Source organism: Tetrao urogallus (genome assembly GCF_951394365.1).
Source record: "Tetrao urogallus genome assembly, chromosome: 2".
NCBI lineage: Eukaryota > Metazoa > Chordata > Aves > Galliformes > Phasianidae > Tetrao > Tetrao urogallus.
Window position 1 is genome coordinate 4,032,889 of NC_136814.1, and position 26,698 is coordinate 4,059,586.

Here is a 26,698-nt window from a genome sequence, read left to right on the forward strand (position 1 = left end):
CCACTTTGGAAATCAGGGGGCAAAATAAGTGATTCCTAACAGCTAGAGCAAGAATGACTTTGTACTAAAGAGCAAAACAGGGATGCAGGATGTCTGTACTTTCGGAACCCATCAAGAAGCTTCTTGCAACTATTAGGATGATTTTTTTCATGTGTGTGTCAATCACTGTCTATGAGAATTAAAGTGATGCTGTCTACGTAGCAAAGAGACAAAGAACCAGTGGTTTTTACATATATTTTCTGTTAGGTATTTGTACAGTGGCAAGCACAGAACTCAGCCTTTGGTTCTGAGGGCTGATTGTTAGCATTTTTTCATACGATTCAGATATAACAAATGGGGAAAATATAAGTAGAATTTACCATTTCATCTCTAATGACAGAAATGCCAACTATTTGATCCAAAACTTCTGCTACAAATGCCTGTACTGGGGTCCCATCCTGTAAGGCAACAGCATCATAAACACAGTTCATATTTTATTACTGATCTTGTCATGTTATCTTAAACGTGTATTTCACCACATAAGCACAGCTAAAATATTTTCCCAGTATATATTTATGCACTACACCAATTCAGTCCTTCTCTCTTACCTTAAGGCATAAAGTTCAAACAGTATATAGTAGACAACAATATGTACGTATACATATATACCTATATACTTGAAACCATGCTGGACTAAAGCTTAGTTTAGCATCTAGCTGCTACAGCAGAGCTATATGCTCAGCTGCTAATTTAGCCTGGGTTAAGGTCAGATCTTAGGAAATAATATGAATATATAGATAAAGTTTTCATCAGTTGTAGCATCAAATGGATTTTTCTACAATTGCACGATTGGTAATGTTAACAGTATTTTGTCTGTGCATGTTCCACTATGAAAAAAAAATGCATGTTTCCTACTGTTTGATGGGCATATATCTGGTTGCATTACTGGAAGGAAAAAGAAGCCACTATCATATAACAAAGAACATGTACATGTTCATCATGCAATCAGATTTATGTGCAAGAAAAGAAACTGTCAGGCTGTCAATGGCCAAAAAAAAAATGCATCCAGCTTGTTTGTGTCTCTGTATTTGAGGAGTTTGGAATGGAATGATTAATTGGTGTAGGCCACAAATAGGCTTAACCATCTAGTCAAGCTGCATACAGCCTATACCAATTGTTGGTACCAATTGGTTACATAGATAGAGTTCACCAGTTTAGAGAAACATAACAAACTGTAAATATATTTATCAGTATGTATCCACTGTATTCTAAATATATTTACAGCAAATACTCACTGGATCCCTGCGAGCCACAATAAATGTATTTAAGTCACTCAATATACTTTCATTCAAGGTCAGTGTTTTAATGAGCGTTTTGACTCCAAGTATATCATTGCTTGTTGCTCTTCTTACATTAAAAGACCTATTAAAAAACAAAACAAAACAAAAAAAACAGAAAGGAAGAAAGGTTACCTTATGACAAATTAAGCACTACATTTCCTGTGTGTGTGAAGATGTGTCTTACAGAAGCACCAAATATGTCTTTTAGAAGCTGGAGTTGATTGCTATGACTGCTGTTTCAGTTGTATATTTCATTGTTCAGTAGCAGAGATCACACACCTGCTTAAAACAACTCAAGAATGCTGCTTTAAAAGCTGCTGAACACTTAGTCCTTAAGCACCTACAGCCCAGTCCCACACCGCAAACACTTGCCATACCTGTAATCGCAAAAATCCCATCCCATGAGCATAAAAGTAGAGACAGGAAGCAAAGAATCTGCAAGAACAAAATCCATTACTATGCACTGACACACAAGGAGAAAATGAAAGAAAAGAAAGAGAGGAAATAAGAAACAAAACAAGAGGAAGAAAAGAGAAAAAAAAAAAGCAGAGCCAAATGTCATTCCCAAATAATGAGCAAAGAAAGGCAGGAATATCAATGCTGCACAGGAATTTTTCCACTAAAAAATGAATTACTAATATTTGTGTTAGGCCTTGATTCTTCAAAGAGTTATCAACAAAGATAAATTTACATGAATAAAATGCTACTACTAAATGTAGAAGTGTCAATTAGTAATCACATTACAGTGACACAGTATAAACATGTGCAATACATACAACCACCAACATGTTAGCTAAACACAAGAATATACCAGCATGTAACTAGGTCAGTTAGAAAACATGTTCCTACCCAATGCTTATGGAAAAAAAAATTACTTCAGTGACCATCTACAGCAGCTGAGGAATTATTCTGCTGCCTGACAAAGACACTGACCATTCTTGGTTGAACAAGGCTTATGCTATCACAACTGATGAGCCTGTCAAGGAACTCAACTGTAACTTCATATCCAACCATTAAGATCTTTCAACCATAATTTACAAAACCTGCAGTTCGTGTAGTATAACTCCAATTCCTGATTTTCTTGTTTTAAATTTAAACTTGTATGTGCAGCTTTTCAGCCTAAGTTACAATGAAATTGATTTTGGTTCTAATGAATATCACAGGATCACAGAATTGTAGGGGCTGGAAGGGACCTCGAAAGACCATCTAGCCCAACCCTTCTGCCAAAGCAGGCTCCTTATACCAGGCTGCACAGGTAGAGACGTAACTATAATCTATAATACATCTATTTAGTAGTCCATAAGTACCAGCTACTTCAAAATAACATATAACTACCAAATATATTATATGTTATGTCAAATTTTACAGCTCAATCTCATCAAATACTTTCAACTCAACTACCTGAGTGCTCAAGAATGTACATTTGATTACTAATTTCTGCAAGAAACCCTGCATCTGGCATCCAAACACCAATCTAATCCTCAATTTCTAAGTGAGCTTTGGCTCAGTTTCCACACTTGTTAAGACATTTCGACAGACAGTTAATTACAAGTTCAAACAAGTGATGAGGATGAAGGCCAACAAGACCAACAATATGGTTAACTTTGCAACCCATAAGCATTCCATCTTCCTGCCACTCTTGTGCCCATTGATTTGAGTTCTCCTCCCCATGTGCTCAAAAGAAAGCAAATGGACCACTAATGAGGTACATTTCTAGTACCTCATTGCTAGAAAAACACCATGTAATGTTACGTTGTGTAAATAACATGAACACTTTAAAATAAATAAATGGATAGTTAAAACAACCAGATCCATTGTGAGTATGAAAGAGTAGGAAGGACTACCCAAGGTCGGGTTCATTTTTCTTCCAGCAAAGAATTAACTCACTTCAGATGCCCAGTTCCTTTGACTGCCCAGAAGCCAGGACACTGTTATTATTATTATGCCTTTTAGTGAAAATTGAAGGAAAGTACCCATTAAGCAGTTCAGCCTATGCCTTCTCATCTGTTATTTTTTCTCCTTCACTGTTAAGTAGCAGACCTATACTTCCATTTGCTGCACTCTTGCTTTTTGTGTACTTAACACTTTTTCTTACTCCTTCTCCAACCTTTGCTAATCAGTATCTCATTTTGTGCCTGTGCCTCTTCTGATTTTGCCCTTTCATGTCTTCAGATTCCCACCTTCTTACCCCTGTTTTCCTTTTAATTCATTTTATGTGATGTCCTTTTCACTCACATGCCTTTTGAAAGCTCTTGGTGCAAGTACAATATATTGATCTTTTACTTTTTCATACTTTTTTCTAAGCGAGTTATCTGCTGTTGTGCACAGAAATTTTCTAAAAGCTTCACCTGCTTTCTTATACATCTTTTTTGAAGGCGATTTTTTTTTCTCCTTTCCAGCACAGCTGCAAAGGGTCTGGAAAATGCAACTAATAATCTTATTTTGTTGCCACAGAAAGGCTCGGGTATTGCTTGGAATATGCACAATGCAACCAAAATTTTAAGGTCCTTTAAAAAACCTTGATAACAAGTTCAATTTTTATCAAAATCGCAAAAGGACTCATGACTACCAGTCCTACTGCTCTGTTACTGAACAGCTGTGACTGAGATTAACAGGAATTACTCCAGTGGCTTTATCTTTGGCCAGCTGGATTCTTACATAACACACAGAAGCTCAATTCCATCCCATGGTAAAAAAGCTTCTGCATAGGTCCAAGAGTAGCTGGCCAGTTCCTGCACAAGCTATTTGTATACCATCAATGGTGATTAAGTATGCAATCAAAACAGAAGTATTTCTCTGAAATCAAGTAGTATTTAGCTACATTTATAAGAAACATAAGGGAAAATCTCCAGTTGTGCCAAAAATTTAAGATTGGTGTTTGGGCCAATTTGTCATACAAAGCACTGGAAAACTTAAATGCAATGCAACAAGAATCATAACCAGAGAGGTTCTGTATCCCAGTTTGCCAGTATTTCAGACTGTAGAAACATACAAAGTAGCACAGAATGTGAAAGAAATGAAATACACGATTCAGCACCAAAAATAACCTAGAGATAACTTAGGTAAAAGAGATACTCAACAACGAGGTTACTGCTGTGTGTATGTTTCAGATGTACATTACTGCAAATCTCTTTTGCAAGAGAACTATTTTATGCTTCCAAGAACTAAATCTACACCTGGCTTTCAAATATTAATGTTATTCAAGCTGATCCAAGTCAAAAGGGTCAAATGGTGGACTGCATTTCTCTATTGGCCTTGTTCTACAATGAGGTAGCTTGGATAAGATACACAGGTACAAGTTTTAAATGAATCCTCTTATTGCATTTTTTTTTCTTTCTTCTATAAAGTCAACTACAGAAATGCTGGCAGTCAGAAGACCACTTGCTTTTACGTTTCTAATTACCTCATTTTTTGTTTAATTAAAATTTATGTCGCTAATTAATTTATTTTACTGACATTATAACCGTATTTCTACACTGTCAATTATACTGTTATGTGGAGGTGGAGATACATCTCAGTAGGCTTAGAATTCACTCCAGAACAAGAAGTGAGACAGCTGCAGTAATGTTGCTAAAGCCTAATTGTTCCAGGCACAGACTTGTGCTATTCAACCAAATAGTTTTGGGGTCATTTAGGCAATTTGTAAGACGTTGCACTGCACCATGCACATTTGCAAGAGCAAGCAGGAATATACATCTGATGTTAGGTTGGATGATGCAATTATAAAAGTAATTCAGAGTACTTCATTTATTGTTGTGAGGCACATTACTCACTTGAGCAGTCCTGCACAGTGGAACACGTAAAGCTCACGACCAAACTGGGAAGTACAGGAAGGGGCAACTCGAACAAAACTCTGGATCAGGTAGAACTCTGGTACACAATGTGGCACAAGGATGATACAGAAATCTTTGTCCTGAAAATATATGCAGAGAATATAGACTCTCAGTGATCTCAATGCCAGCTTTTCACAGAAGCTTCTGACTACAGGGGATAAAAAGAAAATAACCTGAATGCTTTGCTTAAAATGTACATACACTCCAAATGCTGCTTTAACTAGATGGCTTGATGCACAGGCAGCACGAAGGAACGGATAAACCCAAAATTAATTCAGCTTACAGAAATGAGTCTTTTAGCTCTAGTAGTAAAGTCTTGTCCTGGCATTCCTAAAGGTCCTTCTTCTCCCCATTTTTCTTTTCTTCCTCAGTGGAAACATTACTTCTTATGCCCAGACCTTTAGAGCTAACCTATTTTCCTTGATAGGTTCTTCTTCTACGCTGTAATTCTGTTGCACTGGAATTTTAAGACAACGTATGTTTCTCTGGGATCTTCTGCACATTTGCAGCTAAGTGAGACCAACAACTAGAGCAGCATGCCCTAAAATCCTCAACAAATAGTCAGCATGCAAGCTCAGATTGACCTTGCATTTATCAGCTTCATGTATACTTTGATGTCCAGTTTGTCCTAATTTGGCATTTCTGGTACATATATGTTACAGGGTACACACACATCACAAGCACACACTGTATTTGCAGGCAGTTTAAGGATATCACGTGGTTAATTTCTCTTACTACATCTGGTGATTTTATTGAGCCATTTTGTTTCGAGAAACTATAGATGGCAGGTATATTGTTGGATGGATAAATTACTATGAAATTTGAGATCCTTTTCTGTGTTCACTTTCTTTGGGAAGTTTCTTTGGAAGTGAGAAGCGTTTTTGTACATGCTAATAGCTAGAGCCACTTCTGCATCAGTGGTAAGCTGTCAGTAAGGATGCTACCGTGCATGAATTTGTAGAGGGAATTTCAATGCTACAGTATGCATTAAGGATGCCTTAGAAAATATACTTTGTTGCCTCAGATACAGATTGATTACACAGAGAGTTAATGTGAAATAGCTACTGCACTGTTAATTCACAATCTTCTTTGCCTCACATTAGCTTTAACACAAACATTCCTGGTTTAGCATATAGGCAAATACTACAGATTTCATTAATAGTGTCATTTCCTAGACACTAAAAAAACAAAAATAAACTGCTATGAAACATACCTACAAAACATAAACAAAGAACTTATGCACACAATACATGAAGCCCAAAAGCAGCCAAGAAGAGAAGTTGGACTCCTCAGGGTAACTCAGCACAGGATAGCAATCCATAGTGCACTCTTGTGAGTCACTGATTTACTCAGGCATTGTATGTACGTACTATTGCTGTCATTATTGTCCCTCCAAGCATAAACATGTGAGCAAACTTTAAAACTTTAAGGTATACGTACTGGAAAAAGCTTGAAAACATAATGCAAAAAATCCAGTGATCTGTAACCAAGAGTAAACATGGTTAGAAAACACGCATAACAAGCAGATCCTAAACATTTCAATTTTTACTTCCTCGTAAGTGTAAGAAATACTTAATTCCTTTCTACCTCTCACCTACTGGTTTAGAGCACTTCCACATTCTGTTCCGCAGTGACAGTGAAAAGTGACATTTGAGTTTTAAAAGACTTAATAAATCTACCAAATTAATCCATATCCTCCTCTGTGTAAGGATGTCAAAGCCTATCAAATAGAGTTATAATGAAGCTTTATGTAATATCACTCCATAATACAAAATGTGACTTCTGAAGATGTTCTATATGGATATCTGTTACCTAAAAATAATGGCAAAACCTCTTCACATCAAACATGTAATTAAAATAACTAAGTTCCCTTTAATTTCTATGGCAACATTATTACTGGGTGGAAGGAGAAATCATTTTTAATTAAAATATTTCTGATTGAGTGAACAATTTGAAAACTAACAGTGTATAAATACTCATTTATTAAAATATTATATGAGGGCTGCTCCAGAAGTAATGCCTCCACTTTATTATGCTGACCCATGATGTCAGAGGCAGATATTGGTGGTATGGCAGTAGAGACTGAACCTTCCCATTAACCTTCCCATTACATTTTGTTGTCATGCAGCAGATGGCAGCCGAGGGGCTGTCTGACAAAATGGTGTCTGACAAGGAAGTGTGTATGAAGGCAAGGTGTGCCACTGAATTGCTCGATGCAGAAAAAATGCACCCACTGACATTCACTGATGCTAACTGAAGATTCATGGAGGGCAACTGGTGGATATGAGCACAGTGAGGTGATGCATATCTGCAGTGGCAACAGCAATGTGAAAGACAAGCCATGTTCCATACAGCCATGCACAGCTGTCACCTCTGCTCATGCAGATTTGGATGAGTGCAGCATGCAGGCTCTTATTCACTGCTGGTAAAAATGTACAACTAATGGTGGTGACTTTGTTGAAAAACAGCGCTTTGTAGCTGGGAATTTGCCCTATCAAATTGTTTTATTGTGCTCTTTGTATGTGTTGCAGTTTCCATGGAAATTAATATGAAACGTTGGAGTGGCCAACATACATATAATACATAATTAAGACTAGTTAAGCAAACAGCTAAGTAGAGGAAAGGAAAACACTAAAGCAGTGTATGTTTCTATTCTCTGGTGTCCAGCAACTTCTTGGCATCAAGGAACTCAAGAATGGAGATAGAGGAATTTTCAAGGAGCTAAGAAAGTATCAAACATCTGTAGGTACAAAAATGCAGCTCAGTTCCTTCATGTTTCACTTTATATGTACTAGCAAGCCACATAACAGCTCTAGATGTAAGAGATGGAAACATTTAGCAACTCTACTGGATAACATAAATTCCTCAGCAGTGTATTTCCCTGAAGGGCTAAGATATAATTGTACCTACATTACAACCAAATTACTATTTCTGGATCCATGCTATGAAGGTCAGCAGTAACTCCCTCATGACGAAATTCTGGGATACAGTCAGGATTACTTCATATCATCTTCTCAGACATATTTGCTTTTCTAGTGGTCAGATTCTTTCACAAACAGGTGGATCATGATAGAGAAAGCTAGGGAAACATACATGGAAAGTACCATAAAATAACAATCTAGAGAATCCTCAGCTTTGAGAAGATCCTGTATGACTGTTAATCTTAGGGGAAGACTACAAAGGAATGCTATCTTCTTGAAGATATTCATCTTGGAATCTGAGATGTCTCCAGGGAAAGAAGAAAAGGACTGCAGTGTTCAGTGATAAACATAGTCAACATACCTTGAACAGAAACAACAGTGGTTCTTATGGTAGCTAGAATGTCAAAAGTGGACAAAGAAATGACAGATCCTTATCTTAAGAAGGATGCTATGAGCAAAGAATTCAACCAGCCTACAGACAGATTATTTCCCAACATAGTTACAGTACATCACTGTTTTGTTTTGCTATTTCAGCATATCAGATCACTTCAGAGTAAGTTCCTCACCTCAGTATAACTTTAAAAAGTTATTTTATTCTGCAATAATTCCCTGCATCATTTTTTTTTAGATTGTCCATTCTTGAACAGACTTCCTGCACCATGGTTGATTGGTGACATCAGAATTGGAGGCTCCCTGAGCTGTAGTGACCATGCAATGGTGGAGTTCATACTCCTGAGGGATATGGGACAGACAAAGTGTAAAATCAGATGTTAAATTTTAGGAAAGTCAAACTGCAGCTCCTCAGGGAGATGGTCAACAAAACCTCTGGGAATCTGCCCTCAAGGACAGAGAACAGAGCAGAGCTGGCAAACCATTAAAGAATCTTTCCTTAGGGCACAAGACCTCTCCACACCGGGTGTAGAAAATCAGGACAGGAAGGCAAGAGACTGGCATGGTTGAACTGGGACCTGCTGGTCAAACTGGAGAGCAAGAAGAAAATATACAGACAGTGGAAGCAGGGATAGGTGCCCTTGGAGGAGTGTAGGGATGCTGCTAGGGATGGGGTCAGGAAGGCCAAGACCCAACTAGAACTGGACTTAACAAAGGGTGCAAAGAAGATCAAGAAAGGCTTTGACAGGTACATCATAAACAAAAGGAAAATTCAAGAAGGCATACCGTCCCTCTTGTTAGCAATATAAGCAGGCTGATAACAACAGACAAGGAGAAGGCTAAGGTTCTCAACATTTTTGTTTCAATCTTCACTGGCAACTGTTCTTCACACATCCCTTGAGCTAATGGGTTGGAAGAAATAAGCCACTCCCACTATAAGGTTTGCAATCTCCTGAGGAACGTGAATATCCATAAATCTATGGGTCCTCATGAGATGCATCACAAAGTTCTAGGGGAACTGGCTGATTTACTTGTCAAGCTACTCTCCATGATATTTGAAAAGTCGTGGCAGTGAGGTGAAGTCCCTGGTTACTGGAAAAAAAGGTACTGTCACAGCTACTTTTAAGAAGAGCAAGAAGGATGAGGCACTGTCACACCTATTGTTATGAAGGGTAGGAAGGATGACACAGGCAACTACAGATATGTCAGCCTCGGCTCTGTGCTGAGGAAGATCATGGAGCAGACCTTGCTGGAAGCTATGCTAAGACACATGGAAGGCAGGGATGGGATATGGGACAACCTGCACGGCTTCACCAAGGGCAGGTCCTGCCTGACCAACCTGATGGCCTTCTATTGTGGTGTGACTGCATCAGTAAACAAGGGAAGAGACACTGATGTCACCCAGCCGGACTTCAGTAAGGCCTTAAACATGATCCCCCACAATATTCTTCTCTCCAAATTGGAAAGGTGTAGACTTTATTGATGAACTGTTTGATGGATGAGAACTGGTTGCAAGGTTGTACCCAGAGAATGATGGTCTGTGGCTCAATGTCCAGATGGCGATCAGCGACGACTGGTATCCCTCAAATGTCAGTACTGCTCTTTAGTATCTTCAACCACTATTCCTGCACCAAAAGTAACTTACTTTTTTTCCTTCAGTCTTACCAGATACAGGAAGTTCTAGCTGGAGGTTGAAAGTTGCAATAAGTTATCAGTTAAAGAAAAAAAAAGGGGGAAAAATGAAAGGTGAGAGGAATCTAACTTAGCTGCAGCAGGTGCTGTCACTTTCAGATTTGTCTGAAAACTATTACTTTAAAAGTCGTTCCTAAGATTAGAAAAGCAGTAACCAGTCATCCATACTTACCTAGTTTCATACTTCTCATCGATACAAAATAGACGAATACGGAAAGCATTCGAAGCTCCTCTATATATTGGATGAAAAGTATCTTTTTCTTCAGCCTCAAGGAAGGAAGTTGCTGAGGCATGAAAATCCATGTGTATGACATCATCTAAAGGCAGCTTAGTTTGGGAAATAGCAATCACTCCATCTTTCTGCAATAATAGAAGTAGTGATCACATAAAACATTCTGGAAAATATTTTCATTTTTTAAAATTAAGGTCTTGCATCATTCCTATTTTACAGCATTCTAAGCAGAATTTTACCTGTCACTTTGACAAACACAAAAGTCTGAGGAGGCATTTTTAACATGTTGTTTTTGAAACACTAAACAAAAACGGTCTTTAAAAATGCTTAAGTTGGTGCTGCAGAGCAAAATATTCATAAATGGTTATTGTTGGAATTCCTTTGTGAGGCAATAAATGTCTCTGATGCAAAACTATATGAAAATTAAAACGTTGTTATCTATACTGCATATCTATACTGATCTATACTACATCAATACATTTCATATTAATGCTCTTGTTATCAAGATGAGCTTCATCACCAGAAACAACAGAAGATACACAGTCAGAACAAGGGCCCTGTGAGTTCCCCAAATTATGGGAGAAAACTGAAGCTATACTGCTACTTTTTAACAGCTTTGATAGCTTTCTGCCCCTAAGAGATTTGAAGCTGGGTAACAGCGAGTTAGAACCTCAAAACTCACACACCTTTCTATGCAAGCAGACTCCCATCCTGTTACAAAATGCTCTCTTCTCAACTTCATCAGAGGCTTCTTGAAGCCACAAACCCCCTTATACATAGGGGTCCCTTTTATCCCTCAGTGTCACTTGTTCCAATTCCCATATTCACAGAATCACAGAATCACAGAATCACAGAATTGTAGGGGTTGGAAGGGACCTCCAGAGATCATCGAGTCCAACCCCCCTGCCAAAGCAGGTTCCCTACACCAGGTAGCACAGGTAGGCATCCAGGCAGGTCTTGAACATCTCCAGAGAAGGAGACTCCACCACCTCCCTGGGCAGCCTGTTCCAGTGCTCCGTCACCTCACTGTAAACAAGTTCTTGTGCATGTTTGTGCGGAACTTCCTATGCTGCAGTTTCCAGCCGTTTCCCCTTGTCCTGTCTCCACTCACCACTGAAAACAGTCTGGCCTCGCCAGAGGCCCACTGGTTCAAATGGAACCAGATGGGTAACTCTTCTGGTTAATCATATCTACTACCTCCACACAGACCTTAGCTAAAGCAATTCTGATCTGTGGGTGCCAGCAGTGGGCAGTGCAGGAGCAGAAACAGGAAACACTGCTTGTCCCAACAGCCTCCACCTCTGCTTCAAATTAGTTTTAAAATCACCAGCACTGCTGTGTGTTACCTGCACAGCTGCATCTTCATCACTAATGTCTTCCAAGTTTTGAGATGAAACGGTTTCTGCTTCCTGACTTTTTTGATTCCTTTTATCTTCATCTGAGTAATGTAAAAGAATATACAAATCAGGTCTAAAAATGCAAGTTTAATCATCAGAATCACAGTGATAACTGATGAGGAGGAGTGCCAGACTGCTTCTGTTGAAAGGCTGGTTTTATTTATTTGTAACAAACCATGTTTAAAACAGACTCTCCTGTATTTACTTGGCTAGAACTTCATTAGACAATCTGATCTCAAGGAAAAATCAGATAAATCAGATAATTGGCTTTAAGACAGATATTGAATAAGACAGAGTTTGGAAGCAACTTCTAACTCTTACATTATATGTAATAAATCGTGATTCTATCTGAAGGGAAAAATAGAAGTGACTAATGTATTGACTGGTCTCTTTAAAGTATGTCTGTTGCTACCTTGCTTTCTAATGACCATAAGAATGAGCAAGGGTGCTCAATGCTCAGATTATTTCTCCTATCAGAACACAACCCAGGCAAGCCAGAAGCCTTACCTAATGGAGCAAATAGGGATAAGAAGCAGCATTTAAATTTCCTTCTCATTTGATAATTGTATCTAGCTCTCTAACCCTTATTTCATTTCTTACAAAAGGCGTTCGCTGTTTGACCAGTCCTCCAAAGTTTGCCAATTTTTGCCTTGTCTAAAAAATGCTCTTATCTAAGAAATGCTCTCCTCTGCTGCTTTTCCTGGATGCTGAAGTAACTGCTTCAAAGCACTTTGCCAGTCAATTGCCAATTGCAACTTTTGTGTGTATGATTTTTCAGCTAAAAATCAGACTCAGATTGAACTGCGTGTGGAATGCCCATAGTAACGAGGACCACAGCCTTGGTAGGCTGTTAGATGTCAGCAGCATAAAGAAGGAATAAAAGGGCCCCATGGGAAGGAAAGGTAATTGACAATCAAACCAACAGAAACCAGGTCTCACATCTACATGATGGATCATGGAGTCCTGGAGTCCACTGAAGATAACTGTCCAGGTTCTGGATGGACCAACCAGAGATGAAGCATTACCAGACCTGGTGCTCAGCAATGCAGAGGAGATCATTAAAGAGGTTAAGATCAGGAGCAGTTTGGGCTGTAGCGACTGTGACCCTGTCAAATTTGGGATCTTGAGGAACAAGGGCCTAGCAAAGAGGGTAGTCGTGACCATGAATTTCAGAGAGCAAATTTTTGACTGTTTAAGGAGTTACTGGATGAGATCCCCTGGAAAACTGTCCTTGGGAACATAGGAATGGAACGGAGCTGGCAGCTCTTTAAGGACACCTTTCTGAGAGCACAAGAGCTCTCCATCCCCCAGCATGAGAAGGAAGCAGAGGAGACAGTAAAATGGCATGGCTAAGCAAGAATCTGCTGGCCACACTGTATGGGAACTGCTGAGCCACGGCCTGAACCTCTGATTGAGCACCTGAGGCGAGCCATGAGTCAGCCAGAGGAGCACAGCTGAAGGCAATTCACCCGTGCTGCTGGAAGGGCTGGAGCCTGGCTGCACCCCTCCTAGACCTATTGAAGAGCTGGCTGCCAGTGGGGAAGGAGTTCTGCTGGAGATCGGCTCTGCTGGTGTTTTGTGGGTGAGCCCAGGATAGGGGTAAGCCTTCTATTTATTCTCTTTTGTTATCGTAGTCTGCTTTGCCTAACTCTCTTGTTTATTTTGTGATTATAACATCCTAAAATTATTTGATTATACACCGCATTGATGGGAAAAAAAGGAAAAGCATGAGCAGAAGAAGCAGGAATTAATGTTTCATGTTTTAAGATGAATATAGGGATGCTGTCTGGTCTCTCAGAGATGGGATCAGGAAAGTTAAGACACAGATGGAACTAAACTTGGCAAAGGATGTGAAAAATAACATGAAGGGATTCTATAGGTGCATGTACACTAGTTACAAAAGACAAGCAGAGGAAAGAGTACCCCCCTGAAAAATAAGAATAAAGCTTTAAAAGACATGGAGAAGGCTGAGGTACTCAATGAGCTCTTAATCTCAGTCTTCACTGGCAGTCAGGCTTCCCACAACTCTCATGTCCCTGAAGCTAGAGACAGAGATCAGGGGAACAAAATCCCCCCCACTGTGAGCAAAAAGCAAGTCTGAAACTGCCTCATGAGGCTGAATGCGTACAAGTCCATGCAGTCAGACAACATACATCTCAGGAACCTGAAGGAACTGGCTGATGTGGTTGCCAAGACATTCTCAATCCTATTTGAAAAATCATGCTTGTCAGGCAAAGTCCCTGGTGATTGGATAAAGGGAAACATGACTGTCAGATTCAAGGAAGAGAGAAAGAAACTACAGGGCAACTACAGGCTGGTGAGTGTCACATTGGTGCCTGGGAATACCATGGAATACCTCCTAGAAGGAGGCACACACGAAACAACGTAGTGATCTGAGATAGTCAGCATGGCTTCACCAAGGGCAGATCGTGCCTCGCCAATCAGGGGGTTGGAAATAGGTGATCTTTAAGATCCTTTCCCTTCCAACTGGATCCCATTGTATAGTTTTGTCATCATCCTGCTTTCCTTGGTAACATTACAACAGCCCTCCAGTTTACTTCATCTCAATTGGGGTAAAACAGGAAATTAAGCTGATTGGATGAAATTACTTGTAGCCATTTGATGAATCATTTTTTAATCATTGACTGACATGATAAACAGCCACAATAGGTACTAATATGATGCACTGTGTGTGTGTATATGCTTACAGCATTTCTGATGAAGTGCTAAAGCCAACTAAAGCAAACATCTACATGTCAGGAGGTTAGATAAACATCTAAATATATTTTTTGCCTTTCTACCCCTTGGCTGGAGGCAAATGCAAAGTGGATAATTAAAATGTAAGAAACCACAACAAAAATACCCCAAACCAATTTGGAATGTAGGAGATGCGTTATGTTGTATTTTGATTACTTAACCACTCTACAGAACACTACTGATACCTGGCATCAATGTTAGAGAGCAGACCACTAACTTTCATACCATCTTGATACTTGTTAGGCAGTAGGCAACCACCATTCCAGCAGACATGAAGTATTTGTGGGAAAGCAATTCCTAAATCTGCATGGTGATGTACTGTATGATTCAAAGTCGGTGGAAAGTGAGGGTGTTCAGAACCAGAGATCACCTGGTCTCCTCTCATAAAAGCCACAACTAAAATCAATTTTATGGACCAAAATTATTCAAGTTGTCACCTGGAATAAAAACACTCAAGTACTACTGAAGCCAACATATTCCACCAAATAACCACTAAAATTTCTAAAGCTAAGTGTCAGCTCCTGTATCCAAGCCCCTGAAATTCTGTCTTCAATAGTTTTGCCATTCCTTATATTGTCACCTCTCTAATTTTACAGATACAATCTCTTAAAAATTGAGCCTGAAAACAACTTTTAACTAATAAACTCTTCAGGTTTAGATATCTTGTCTGTATAAAACAGATTAGGTCAGAGCATCCCTGCATTGGAAAGCATTAGGAACATAGGAAAGGCAAAGTTTTTAAGTTTTTGAGCTGCAGGAGGAGGAGAAAAACCATCAAAAGTCAGCACAACAAAATTCTTCTCTCTGCTGCGGAGCTTTACCACAGCAAATCCATCTAAGCTGTATTCATTGTCATAAATATTTTCCTTCGTACAGTAATGACATTTAAATTCAAATGTTTAAAATAATTAAGCTCCAAATCTTTTTAAAAATCTGCTATCTGAATATCTATTTTTCTGTTAGGAGAAAAGAATGCAGACACGATTTGCAGGGCAAGAAGAAACACAGGGGTTAGAAATGAAGGTTTCTCCAGGGGTATCACAGATGTGAGACCGCACAGAAATGATCAAATGTCATCTTGATTAACCCAGTTACACTTCTCATTATAAACAGCCTTGCAGGTGTCAGAAGTTAATTAATACAAGCTTCCTGTTGTCATGTAAATATTGATATGTTGTTTCTGACTTTACATTAAAATGAAATCCCTTTATGGCTCCACCATCCACTGCTGTCAAACGTGGCTACATTGCTGTTTACATGCATGCTGTACACAACTGACTGCGAAGGGCATTAAATATAGCTGCACTAAATGAAGCAAGGAAAATGAACAAAAAATAATAATAATAATAATTCTGTGATTGCTGGGTCGTTAGCAGAAGTAACAGTCAGCAGGATTCAGAAGCCAGTTCAACATGAAGCCTGATGAAAAGCCCTTGAATCATTCCCCGGCATCGTGTTTTCTAGCTGCTAATTCGTGACACCATATAGAGTAACAACCAAATTACTGTAATTACCCTGAAATGTAAGTGGCATATCAATATTATGTTAAACACTGATTTTTTTTGTACACTCTTTCATTATTATTCAGTGTTTTGAAAGGAAAACAAAAAATAATATCAACCTGTGGTCTCTGTTTAGAAGCTGAAGAGCTTGGAAGAAATATCCCCATTGGGTCTTGCTGTTGTTGTTTTCATATGGGAACATAAAATGACTGTATAAAGGAATGTGGCTTGCATTTTAAATTCTCAGACAATTCATTCAATGAAATAAAGACCACATCTTCTATTGACATAAGATGATAAAAAGGCAGTGAAGCTTCCCTAGACAATTTGGCAGCAGATTTCCAATACAGTGGACTGCAGAAATGGTGCAATTGTTGTAACATTTACATGATCGTGCACAGTTATGCAAATAATCATAAGTGAGCTTAGCAATGGACTACCAAGATGGAACTCTTGTAATAGTTCATATTCTTAAATGCACAGAGCACAATAGTTTTATCATTATTCAGTGACAACAGAAATTAATATTCCTGAGCAATATATTGCTATGAGCCACCTTCAGTTTTACCATTAATTTCTATTGGTGCTTCCTCTAAGAATGGTATCAGGTTCTTTGCTGAGAAGCTCCTTCTCAGGTGTAGGCCTTTGAGACCCTCAGTGACTGGCACACAAGAGATCTGAAAAAGCCTACCGTTAAATCTCTTTTCCTAAGGCTGCTCTTGAACAAAAGCAGCTTGAAATTGTGGCTCTAGATCTAACAGAGATGCAAGTGGCACCTCCAGGCTGCCTGCTCAGCAGAAAGAAGGTGGAAGCAGGATGGTAGCAGCTCCTGATGCCTCTCTGTTCTGGAGACAGAAGTTAGGAATTGGCTCCATGCTGTAGGTTGGTATTTCACAGGACTCATGATAAAACCTTACTTGCCATTCCAAACAGAGGGATGCCAAGACATTAATGTATGTATGTATTTCTTAAGAAGTAAATAACATCACAAAGGAACATCAACAACCAAAATTACACAGGTCACTCTGAAAGTAATGCCTCCTATCTATTTCCATGAAAACAATAGATAAAAAGAGCACAATAGCACTGTTTGCCAGAGAAATTTCTCAGCTACTCAACACCAATTTTCAACATAGTCACAACCATTTGCAATGCACTCCTACCAGCAATGAACAAGAGCTTGCATACTGTGCTCTTAAAAATCTGCACCAGCTGAGGCAACCCACTGTTCCACAGCTGCTATGATGGTGTTGCTAGGAAAATGCTGCCCATGCAGTCCATCTTTCATCAACCCAAACAGACAAAAGTCAGAAGGCACTGAATCCACCCTGTATGATGGGTGTGATAGGACAGTCCAGCCAAGACTGACAGTGCACTCCATGGTCCTCAAACTGGTGTGAGGCCTGGAGTTCCTGTGTTGCAGGAGAAAGGTTGTCTTTTTTGCTGGCCTGACTCTGGAAGTTTGAGCCATCAGCTCAGCCAGTGTTGCAATGTAGCAGTCAGAGTTTACAGTTTGTCCAGGTTCAAGGAAGTACCAAGGGATCACCCCTTTCCCATCCCAAACGAGAGTAGGTACATCACTTTACCCAGTGAGGGCTGCATCTTTTTCTTCAATGGGGAATTCATATGTCACCTCTCCATGGCCCCAGCTTGTAGTGGTGAAATCACATCTCCTGGTAACGATGCAATCCAGGAAGCTGTCTCGTTTAGCCTCTTATTGGTTCAGTAGGTCCTGACCAACTTGCATGTGGCATTCTTTCTGTTCCTGTGTGAGCATCTGTGGGACCAGCCTAGTGCAAACTTTGTAATATTTCAATGTTTCTAATGCATTGGAGCCAATATTCAGCTCCAAAAGCAATTCCCTGGTTACAATCCGCTGATTTGCGTGGATGAGCTGATCAAGACGCTCTTCATTTCATGGTGTGACAGCTGTACATGGCTATTTGGAACTTGGCTTATCTTTAACACTGCTGTCACAATTGCAGAAACGCATCACCCTCTGGCTCACTGAGCACACATCCACTGTTCAGGCTCCATACACGTTCAGCAAGCATCTGAATGTCAATGGTGCAATTTTTGCCACACGAAGGAATTCAGCGGCACACCTCTGCTTCGCATGCACTTCCATGTCAGACACCATTCTGTCAGACTGCCCCTCTGCTGCCCTCTGTTGCACAGCAACAAAATGGAATGGAATATTGATGGAAAGGTTCAGCTGCTACTGCCATCCCACCAACATCTGCTTCTGATGTCGTGGGCCAATATAATAAAATAGAAGGCATTACTTTTGGAGCAGCCCTCAAATATTACTGCCCAGAGTTTATACTCCTCAGGTGCAAGACTTCTGCTTGTTGATTTTCATGAGGTTCCTGTCAGCCCATTTCTCCACCTTATCCAAGGCACCCTGGAAAGCAGCACAGCCCTCTGGTGTACCAGCGAACGCCTCCAGTTGTAGATCATCAGCAGATCTGCTGAACTGAGAGTTTAGATCAAAATAGTTGTCTAGACTTCTTGCTGATATAGTGGTAGGACAGAAGTCAAAGTGAAATCAACACCACTCCTATCTATCAGGTACTTAAAATACGGAGATAATATTTACAGCTTTAAAGTGAAGTATATTTCAAACATTTCAGCACGTTTTTATATAGCTTACTGAAGAACTAATCCTGAGCCAACTTTGCATGACTTTGCAGGGTGGGTAAATTCTTTCAAACTTAGTTTGTTCCTGACCAAACAGTGCAAGGAAGGCAGGCCCACTACAGCAGGAAAAGAAGGAAAGGTCTACTTTTCAGAAGAGACTTCCATAAACAATCTTTCTTCTTCCTTCAGTCCTATCTATACATCTATATACGTTTGTCACCTATTTTGAAATAATGCTCTTGAAGCTCCAGGAGTGTGGACCAATACATTATGTAGCTGGGTTTCTTCATCTCTTATTAGCAAGGTTCTTACCTTTGTGGGGGAGGGGGAGAGGGAAGTGCATAGGTGAGCCTGGAAGGCAGTCTTTTTTCTTTCATTTTGCTCTCTCGCAGCTGCCAGCTCTAAGATACCAGCTGGTGACTGCTCTGAAGCTGCCTAGTTGTGTTTTTTGCCTGGTGCTTAATGTTTAAACAAGCAGATATGTAACAACCTATCGGTGTTTATTTTAATTCCATTACTAATAGCAGTAATTACTAATAGTAGTAAATGTTGCCCTTCTGGAAAAAAAGCCCTTACACACTGAAAAATAAAGACAACCACAGTAAATTATTTCTGTTCTACAAATAGGTGACATTCATGTTACTGTTATTTATTATTTGCAGTAAGGTGGCTCATAGCTGCTTTGTCATATCGTGCCCAACACAAAACCAGAACAAAAATAGTCCCTAATGCCCCAAAATCTTGTAATCTAAGACTGGGAACAAGAAGCAGAGAAAGCAGAAAAGGGACCACGGGGAAAGGAGAGAAATCAACAAAACAACGTAACAGCCACTGTTAAGCAGCTGCTCAGCTGCTGACAGACATTAGAACCAAGTTTGAAAATGAAATCTTCAATTAATAGCACAACTGCAGCCAACTGGAAACACACCCTATTCTTTGAATTTGAAACCTATGTCCCACACACCTGTTTCAGTGAGAGCCTCCAAGGTGCTAACAGCGTACAGTCCTGAATTAAACAGCTCTCCTGCATTAAAAAACACCAGGCATCCATCTCCAAAGCAGATACGTTCACTTGTTTTTTCTTACCAATATAAATCTACATTTTCTTCCAACCTTTTCGAAAGCTGCTCAGAAGCTAGAAATAAATGCAACTTGAATCTAGCTAGAATTTTAGAATATGGATACCTTCTGGAATGCTTGGCTCCTTTGGTACTTGGAGAACATCTTCAGGATGTGGTTTACAGAGTCCGTGGAAAAGCCGTAGATCAAAAGACTCACGTAACAAGGAAATGTCTACTTGAGAGCATAAGCTCATGAATCCCACTGCAGTGCCACCATCCTGAAATATAGCAGCAGTATCACAATATGCACAAGATGACCAGGTACTTTTAGATCAAGTGAAAAAAAAAAAGAGCAGTGATTTGCAGAGGGATTAGGATTATTTATATGGACAAAATTATGATCTATTGTTTCAATAAAACACCTCTTAACAAGAAATCTCCAAAAAGAGTGTAACTTTTCTTTAACTTAAAGTGCAGCTGAAGTAAAATCTGGATTTAGCTAACCATAGTATTTGACTTATTACTGAAAGTTATTCTGTAGATAAAATTGTGCTTACGCTGAAAAGTATATTTTATTTTCCCATGAAAATATAAACAGTTCTGTTACAATATATCATATGTATGCTATAGAGGAATTAAAAACACCGAATATTTTCAAGTCCTGAAAATATCTCAGAAACAGCCTTTAGAAAAAGTAAATCCTGTCAAGTATGAAAATGAACCTTGCAATGTTGAAACAGCATCACTCTCTACATTTGATTATACTACTGAAAGTTCCCAGAAAGTTGTATTGTTGAGAAACAAAATAACTGTGGAAAATCAGAACTTGAATGTCGGTGAGTTTTGGCTTTAAGCTAAGACCAGTCCAGAAGTAGGAAGCTATTCAATTTTAGTAGTACTATATTCAACTTTCCCATTAAACAATCAAAATATTTTTTTCCTTAGTATACATAATGAAGGCATCTTTTATGAACGTAATGAAAACTCACAGGTTGGATTTGTACAGCCATTCTGTTCCCCCATCAGCACTCCCACAAAAATAATAATAATTAAAAAATCGAGTTCCATTTTTTTCCCAAACAACAAGTGATTGTTTGTTTGCCTTGTTTGCGTAACTGAACAAAAGCTGGGTTGCTGCAGTTGTCTGGCTGCTGTGTAATTTTAGGCCCAAGGCTCAGCAGAGGCTGATTAACCAATCCATCTACCATATGTGCAAAAAGAGGTTGCCAGCTTCATTCTCTGCAGGGAAAATTGGCATCTATCTTGGTTCGCATGGAGGTGTCTTTCCAATCTGCAGCAGCAGCAGCAGCAAGTATAAGCTATGAGGGCCTGAAATACCTTTTGCTGGTATCATATTGAGCTATAAACGTACAATTGAAATGTATTATTTATAAAGATAGCCATCTGTAATGTGCTATTACACTAATGGCTTATTGTTTCCTATTTGGCTTCCAATGGCAGTGATTACATGGTAAGGTTTTATAAAATCATTTGCTATAGAAAGCAGACTTCTGGAATTAAGTAGGTTATGCTGCCTATCAGCTTAAAATACCACATACAATTACTAACTCATGAAAATATTAAGAGGAATTTTCAGTGTGATAACTATTACCACCTCTATTTGCTATTTAAATTAATTCCTGAGTTTCTGCCTTCAATTCATCAAAAGGTCTGACTGCCCGAGCCAAGAAGTGGAAGAAAAAAACAAAACAGCACTTTCCACTGTGAAAACATTGCTGGCTACAAGTTCTCAGATGCAGTATTAGTTTTTACAAAGAATAAAAATTGGTCATCTATAATGCAAAACATCTAAAACAGCAACTTGCTTTTTTCAGAATGGCCTGTTTCAATCACTTGGAAAGAATCCATGCAATTACTGGGAACTGCTCCTTCATTTACTTAACAGTAGATACCACTCCTAAAGAACTGACATACACAAAGAAAGTGGCAGAGGGCATTGTGTGCGTGCAGATTGTGAATTGTACCTTCCAAAAGTGAGCTTGTTCTTTTTATTCACTGAGCTGCAGCATGAGCTGTCACTCACATATGACTTCACTAACATGATGATTAGATCCAACTAGAGCACGTGACAGACTGACCTCACAAACAACAGCTTGATTTTCTTCATCTTGACACGCTATGATATCAGCAAGGAAATATTCACTATGGGTTTCTTTCAGAATCTCACTCTGACGCGTCCAGATTGGCATGAGATCATCGTAATCTTCCAACCTATGAAAAAGAGATCATGTAATGTCCTGATAGCTGTCCTATTAACAGCTGCTGATGCTTCTGCTCTCCTCTGTTAGCACACTGACAAATATTAAGAAAATCTCATTCAAAGCACCTACCTGTGAAGAAATAATTTCACCTAAGGACATGCCTCTAACAGACACTACGTCTGGAGCCTCAGAACCAGAGGAGAGGCAGAGGCACTTTCAAAAGCCAACGCCACCCACCTCAGATCTGGACTGCTCTATGGAGATGCCTATCTATTTCTAAAAAATAACCAAAAGACTAGCCCTGTTCAAAACTATCTCACCCAAGGCATCTCAGGCCAAGTGGATGTGGGCTTTTGGCCTCATTTAAATTAATGACATTCAGCGAGTTCAATCAATTAGAGCTGGCAGTGAGCTCAGAAAGCTACAACAATGCAATTTGGAAAATCTCCATTTTTCTTTCCTTTTGCTTTCCTTTTTCTTTTCCCTTCCTTTCCCTTTCTGTTCATTTCCCTTTCTTTCTCCTTCCCTTTCTCTTTCCCTTTCCCTTTCTTTCTCTTTCCCTTTCCCTTTCTTTCTCTTTCCCTTTCCCTTTCCTTCTCTTTCCCTTTCTTTCTCTTTCTCCTTCCCTTTCTTTTTATTTCCCTTTCCCTTTCTCTTTCCCTTTCCCTTTCCCTTTCTTTCTCTTTCTCTTTCCCTTTCCTTCTCTTTCCCTTTCCCTTTCCCTTTCCCTTTCCCTTTCCCTTTCCCTTTCCCTTTCCCTTTCCCTTTCCCTTTCTTTCTCTTTCCCCTTCCCTTTCTTTTTATTTCCCTTTCTCTTTCCCTTTCCCTTCCTTTCTCTTTCCCTTTCCATTTCTTTCTCTTTCTCTTTCCTTCTCTTTCCCTTTCCCTTTCTTTTTATTTCCAGTTCCTTTTCTTTCCCTTCCTTTCTCTTTCTTTCCTTTTTTCCTTCCCAGCCCTCCCCTCCCTTTTCCCTTTCCCTTTCCCTTCCCTTTCCAAAAACACCCAACCAAATAATGCCTTTTTGTGCGGGAGAAATAGTGCTGTATATTGACTAGATTACTGTTATTACACACAACAGTGTGGGGGTCAACTGGCAGAAATCAAGCTATTATGCCTTCGTAAGGCATTTGTTAACGCTCCATCACTGAAAAAGATACAAAGGCCAAAGTGCAACTACTCCATCCCTCTGCCTGGTGAGAAGCCTTCTGCATAGGTGTGAGCCTGCAGCATCAAGGCTGTGTGTATAGACATCTTACCTCAACCTCCCCTCTTTCAGTTTGAAAGCATTCCCCCTTGCCCTACCACTATCGCACCGTGTAAAAAATCTCCCTCCCTCCTGTTTACAACCTCGCTGAGCCCCGGGCCGCCCGGCCGCGCCTCGGCTGCCCTCTGGCGGCTCGGAGACGGGAGCGCCAGGCGCGGGGGCTGCGGCTCCATCCCGGCCTTAACGGGGGCCTCCCTGAAGTAAGATGACACTAGGAAAATATTTTCAAACAGCTCTGTTCTTTCAAAGCGTTACACACTGTAGGAACACGTTTCTGAAGATCGTTATCGGGAACGATTATTAACAAATCCCTGGGTTTTACTAAGAGTTGTATTTTGCTCCAGGCTCCCGTTGCTCGCGTCTGTGCATGCTTGTACCGAATTCGAGGCACGGAATTTGGAACCCTCGCCTCCGCATAGGCAGCAGTTCAGTAAAACAAAATAAACCCATCCTAGCTGTCACTCGTGGTACTTCGCAGGAGCCTTACAGTGGGCCAAAACTTCAGTTTCTAATTTGATCCAGTAAGGGCTGAGTGCCCAAGTGCTGACAGACTGTCATCGGACCGACGGACACGGGCAGCGGTGCCTGAGTGCCTCGCCGCTCCTTCGCACCACAATGAATGTGACCTTGTGAGCCAGCTTACCTCTCTACCAGTGACCCCTTTTATTTGGACATTTTTTCTTCAGTTTTATTCTCCGGCCATCTGCCTGAAAGCTCTCTTCTTACTCCCATTGCTCAGAGATAAGAAGCCCTCCATCCCCGATCCAGTAGCTCTGACCTCTTTCTGCTTAGGTCAGCCGAGCGGGTTGTTGGGGCTGCACGGACAGTAAGGGAGCTGTTCCAGCCTGCCAAGAGTATCTGTTACATATGCCTTACTAACTGCCTTTTGAGCAGGGTGAATAAATGCTTAACTTGTGACCTTTAGGATGCCCCGACTCGTAGCGCTGTTCCATCTGCCAGGAGTTTTTATAATTTAATTCTCCTTCCGAAGGGTAACCGCCAGATTCTCTCATTCAGTTTCTAAATTGAGAAAGCCAGCTTGAGGAACCAAGGGAGATGAATATTGTGACTGTTTGCTCTAAATTGAAGACAGATAGCAAGATGACAAATGTTCAAGCTGCATGGTTTTTCATTCATTTTCTCAGTTAAGACACTATAAATCACTCGTCCACAGTATTAATTCAGCAACTAAAATGAAGCTCTAAAACACTGGAAACAAATATTATTAATTCATATTCTTTATATTTCAAACTTAAATGGTAGTTTTTCTCTTCTTCCCAGGCAATATCTCAAGGGAAAAATAGCAGAAAGGTTTTCTACTGTCAGAGTTTTACTATTTCCACACAGTAATGAGGACTGTTCCAAAAAGAAATGCCTCCTATTCTATTATGATGGCCCACAACATCGGAGGTGGATGTTGGCAGTATGGCAGCAGAACTGAACTTTCCCAGCAGAGGTCACCTCATGTAGATATTTACAAGCATGGCATGTAGGCTCTTGTTCATTGCTGGCAAAAATTCACAGCTGATGGTGGTGGCTATGTTGAAAAATAGTGTTTTGTAGCTGAGGATGTGCTCTATCTGGACTACGTGATCCTGTGAGTCTTCTCCAACCTTGGTGAGTCTATGATTCTATGATTCTGTGATGCTATCAAATAAGGCTACTGTGCTATTTGTATATGTTGTAGTTTCCATGTAAACAAATAGAAGGCACCATTTTTCATTTACTTGTCATCTCCAGGTGCAGATGACAGTTCTGCAGGCTCGTGGTGCTCAGAGAGGCTGCTATACAAAGCCAATGGCATTCAGTGGGCTCTGCATAAGCCTCATCATCTCCCCACATACTAAGAGTTGTAGGAACAAAACTATTTTTGATTTCTGCAGTGCCCCACCTCAGATGTTTTGTTGTTTGTTTTTTTTTTAAACAAACATAAAAAGAAAATAAGAAAAAAGACCTTAACATACAAATACTAGAAAATTCCTAGACAGAGAACAAGCACAATAAAGACATTCCACAGAGCTGCAAATTTGTGCTGTCTTACATGGCACAAAAACAAGAAAGAGGATCTAAAGATGAGGTATCAGCAAGAAACTTAAATGTAAAAGCTTACTGGAGTGGGTTCAGACACACTACAGTTTTATTATGAAGGTCAGATAGAGAACAACATGAAAATTAATGGTTAAGCAAAGTATCAGTTTACAGCTTCCTCTTGCAGTAAGAAAGGGAAGAGGGAACACAGATTATCTTAATCTCCTATCATTGACCCAGAACATGTTGCTAGGCAGGTGTCTGTGGACAACTTCCATAGATAAATCTCTAAAGGGCTCCACTGAATGTTACTATGGATGCCAGTGAAGTACAAAGGTGAATAGAAAGGAAAAGGAAAGACAAAACATCTGCAAATATAGATTCTCTGAGTAAGATAAATTGTGTTATCCATACATCTGTATTTGTATGAATATTACATAACTAGGTACTGTGTAATTAAAAAGAAATAAACAGTTTCCTGGTTAGTTTCCTAGGTTTTGTTTTTCATAAAAGTAATTTGGTTTTACTATTCACAAACAACTGCAGAAATCCCAGGGAAGATGCTATCTTTATGTGTTACACTGGTACAGCTTGCTTCCCACGTCCAGTCATGACAAGAATACTTTCTATTGGCAATGTCTGATGGTCATAAAAAAAAAACAAAAAACGTGTTTCAAATGAAATGGAAAACATTATAGTAAGAATCAAGGGGTGGGGAAAAACTTTAAATCCTTAGCCATTAATTCACCTACTGATAACGTGTTAGTATCAGGGGAACATCTGCATAATGGCAGCTGGTAGATGTCTCAAGGTAAAAGCTTTTAAAAGCCTGAAAAGTTCAAGTTTGTATGCAGATGATTTTGTGACACTGAAACATCCTCACCAACAGCAAAATGCTTTGACGTGGTCATGGTCAAGTCTCTGTCCTTTACCTTAAAATGTTCAAAAGCCAAGTTACTGGGTGACACTGAATAAAATAAAACTAAGATAAGGAGCACTGTTTCAAGCCTATCTGGTAAAATCATAGATGTGTAAAACACCTCTCTGTGAGATCTATTAGTCCAAGATGTTAGCATGAACTAATCCACAGATAGGTGTAGATTTACTAAGCAGACAGAGGTTCCTAATGAGGCATTACCTTCTCTTAGCACTGGTCAGTATGGACCACACATTACATGATAGAGCCCCACAGGGACATGCTTGTCCCTAAATTTTGATTGCTATTGCAAGGACCAGAAAGACTTCTTAATTCATGGTGCTGCTACACAAGCACAAAGCAGCACTTACCAGAACAAAGAGAAACAACTCCAGAAAGAATCAGAATCAAAATTATTACCTCATTAAACATTACCCTGCATGTGCCCTTAGCAACATGAAGAGGAAAACAACTGAATCAAAACGTGAAAGATGCTAGTTATATTGTGACTGTGGTACCAAGAA

General features: G+C 39.7%; 1 protein-coding gene across 1 annotated transcript in view; it reads right to left on the reverse strand.

Annotated features, from left to right (window-relative positions):
• Positions 1 to 26,698, reverse strand: part of CFAP61 (cilia and flagella associated protein 61) — a gene marked incomplete at its 3' end in the record, with an annotated part of 90,990 nt that overhangs the window by 57,232 nt on the left and 7,060 nt on the right. The window contains 8 exon segments of the mRNA XM_079532773.1: positions 360 to 437; positions 1,275 to 1,401; positions 5,093 to 5,232; positions 6,593 to 6,632; positions 10,328 to 10,515; positions 11,734 to 11,825; positions 19,869 to 20,022; positions 21,844 to 21,976. Coding sequence (XP_079388899.1) covers positions 360 to 437; positions 1,275 to 1,401; positions 5,093 to 5,232; positions 6,593 to 6,632; positions 10,328 to 10,515; positions 11,734 to 11,825; positions 19,869 to 20,022; positions 21,844 to 21,976 — 952 coding nt within the window.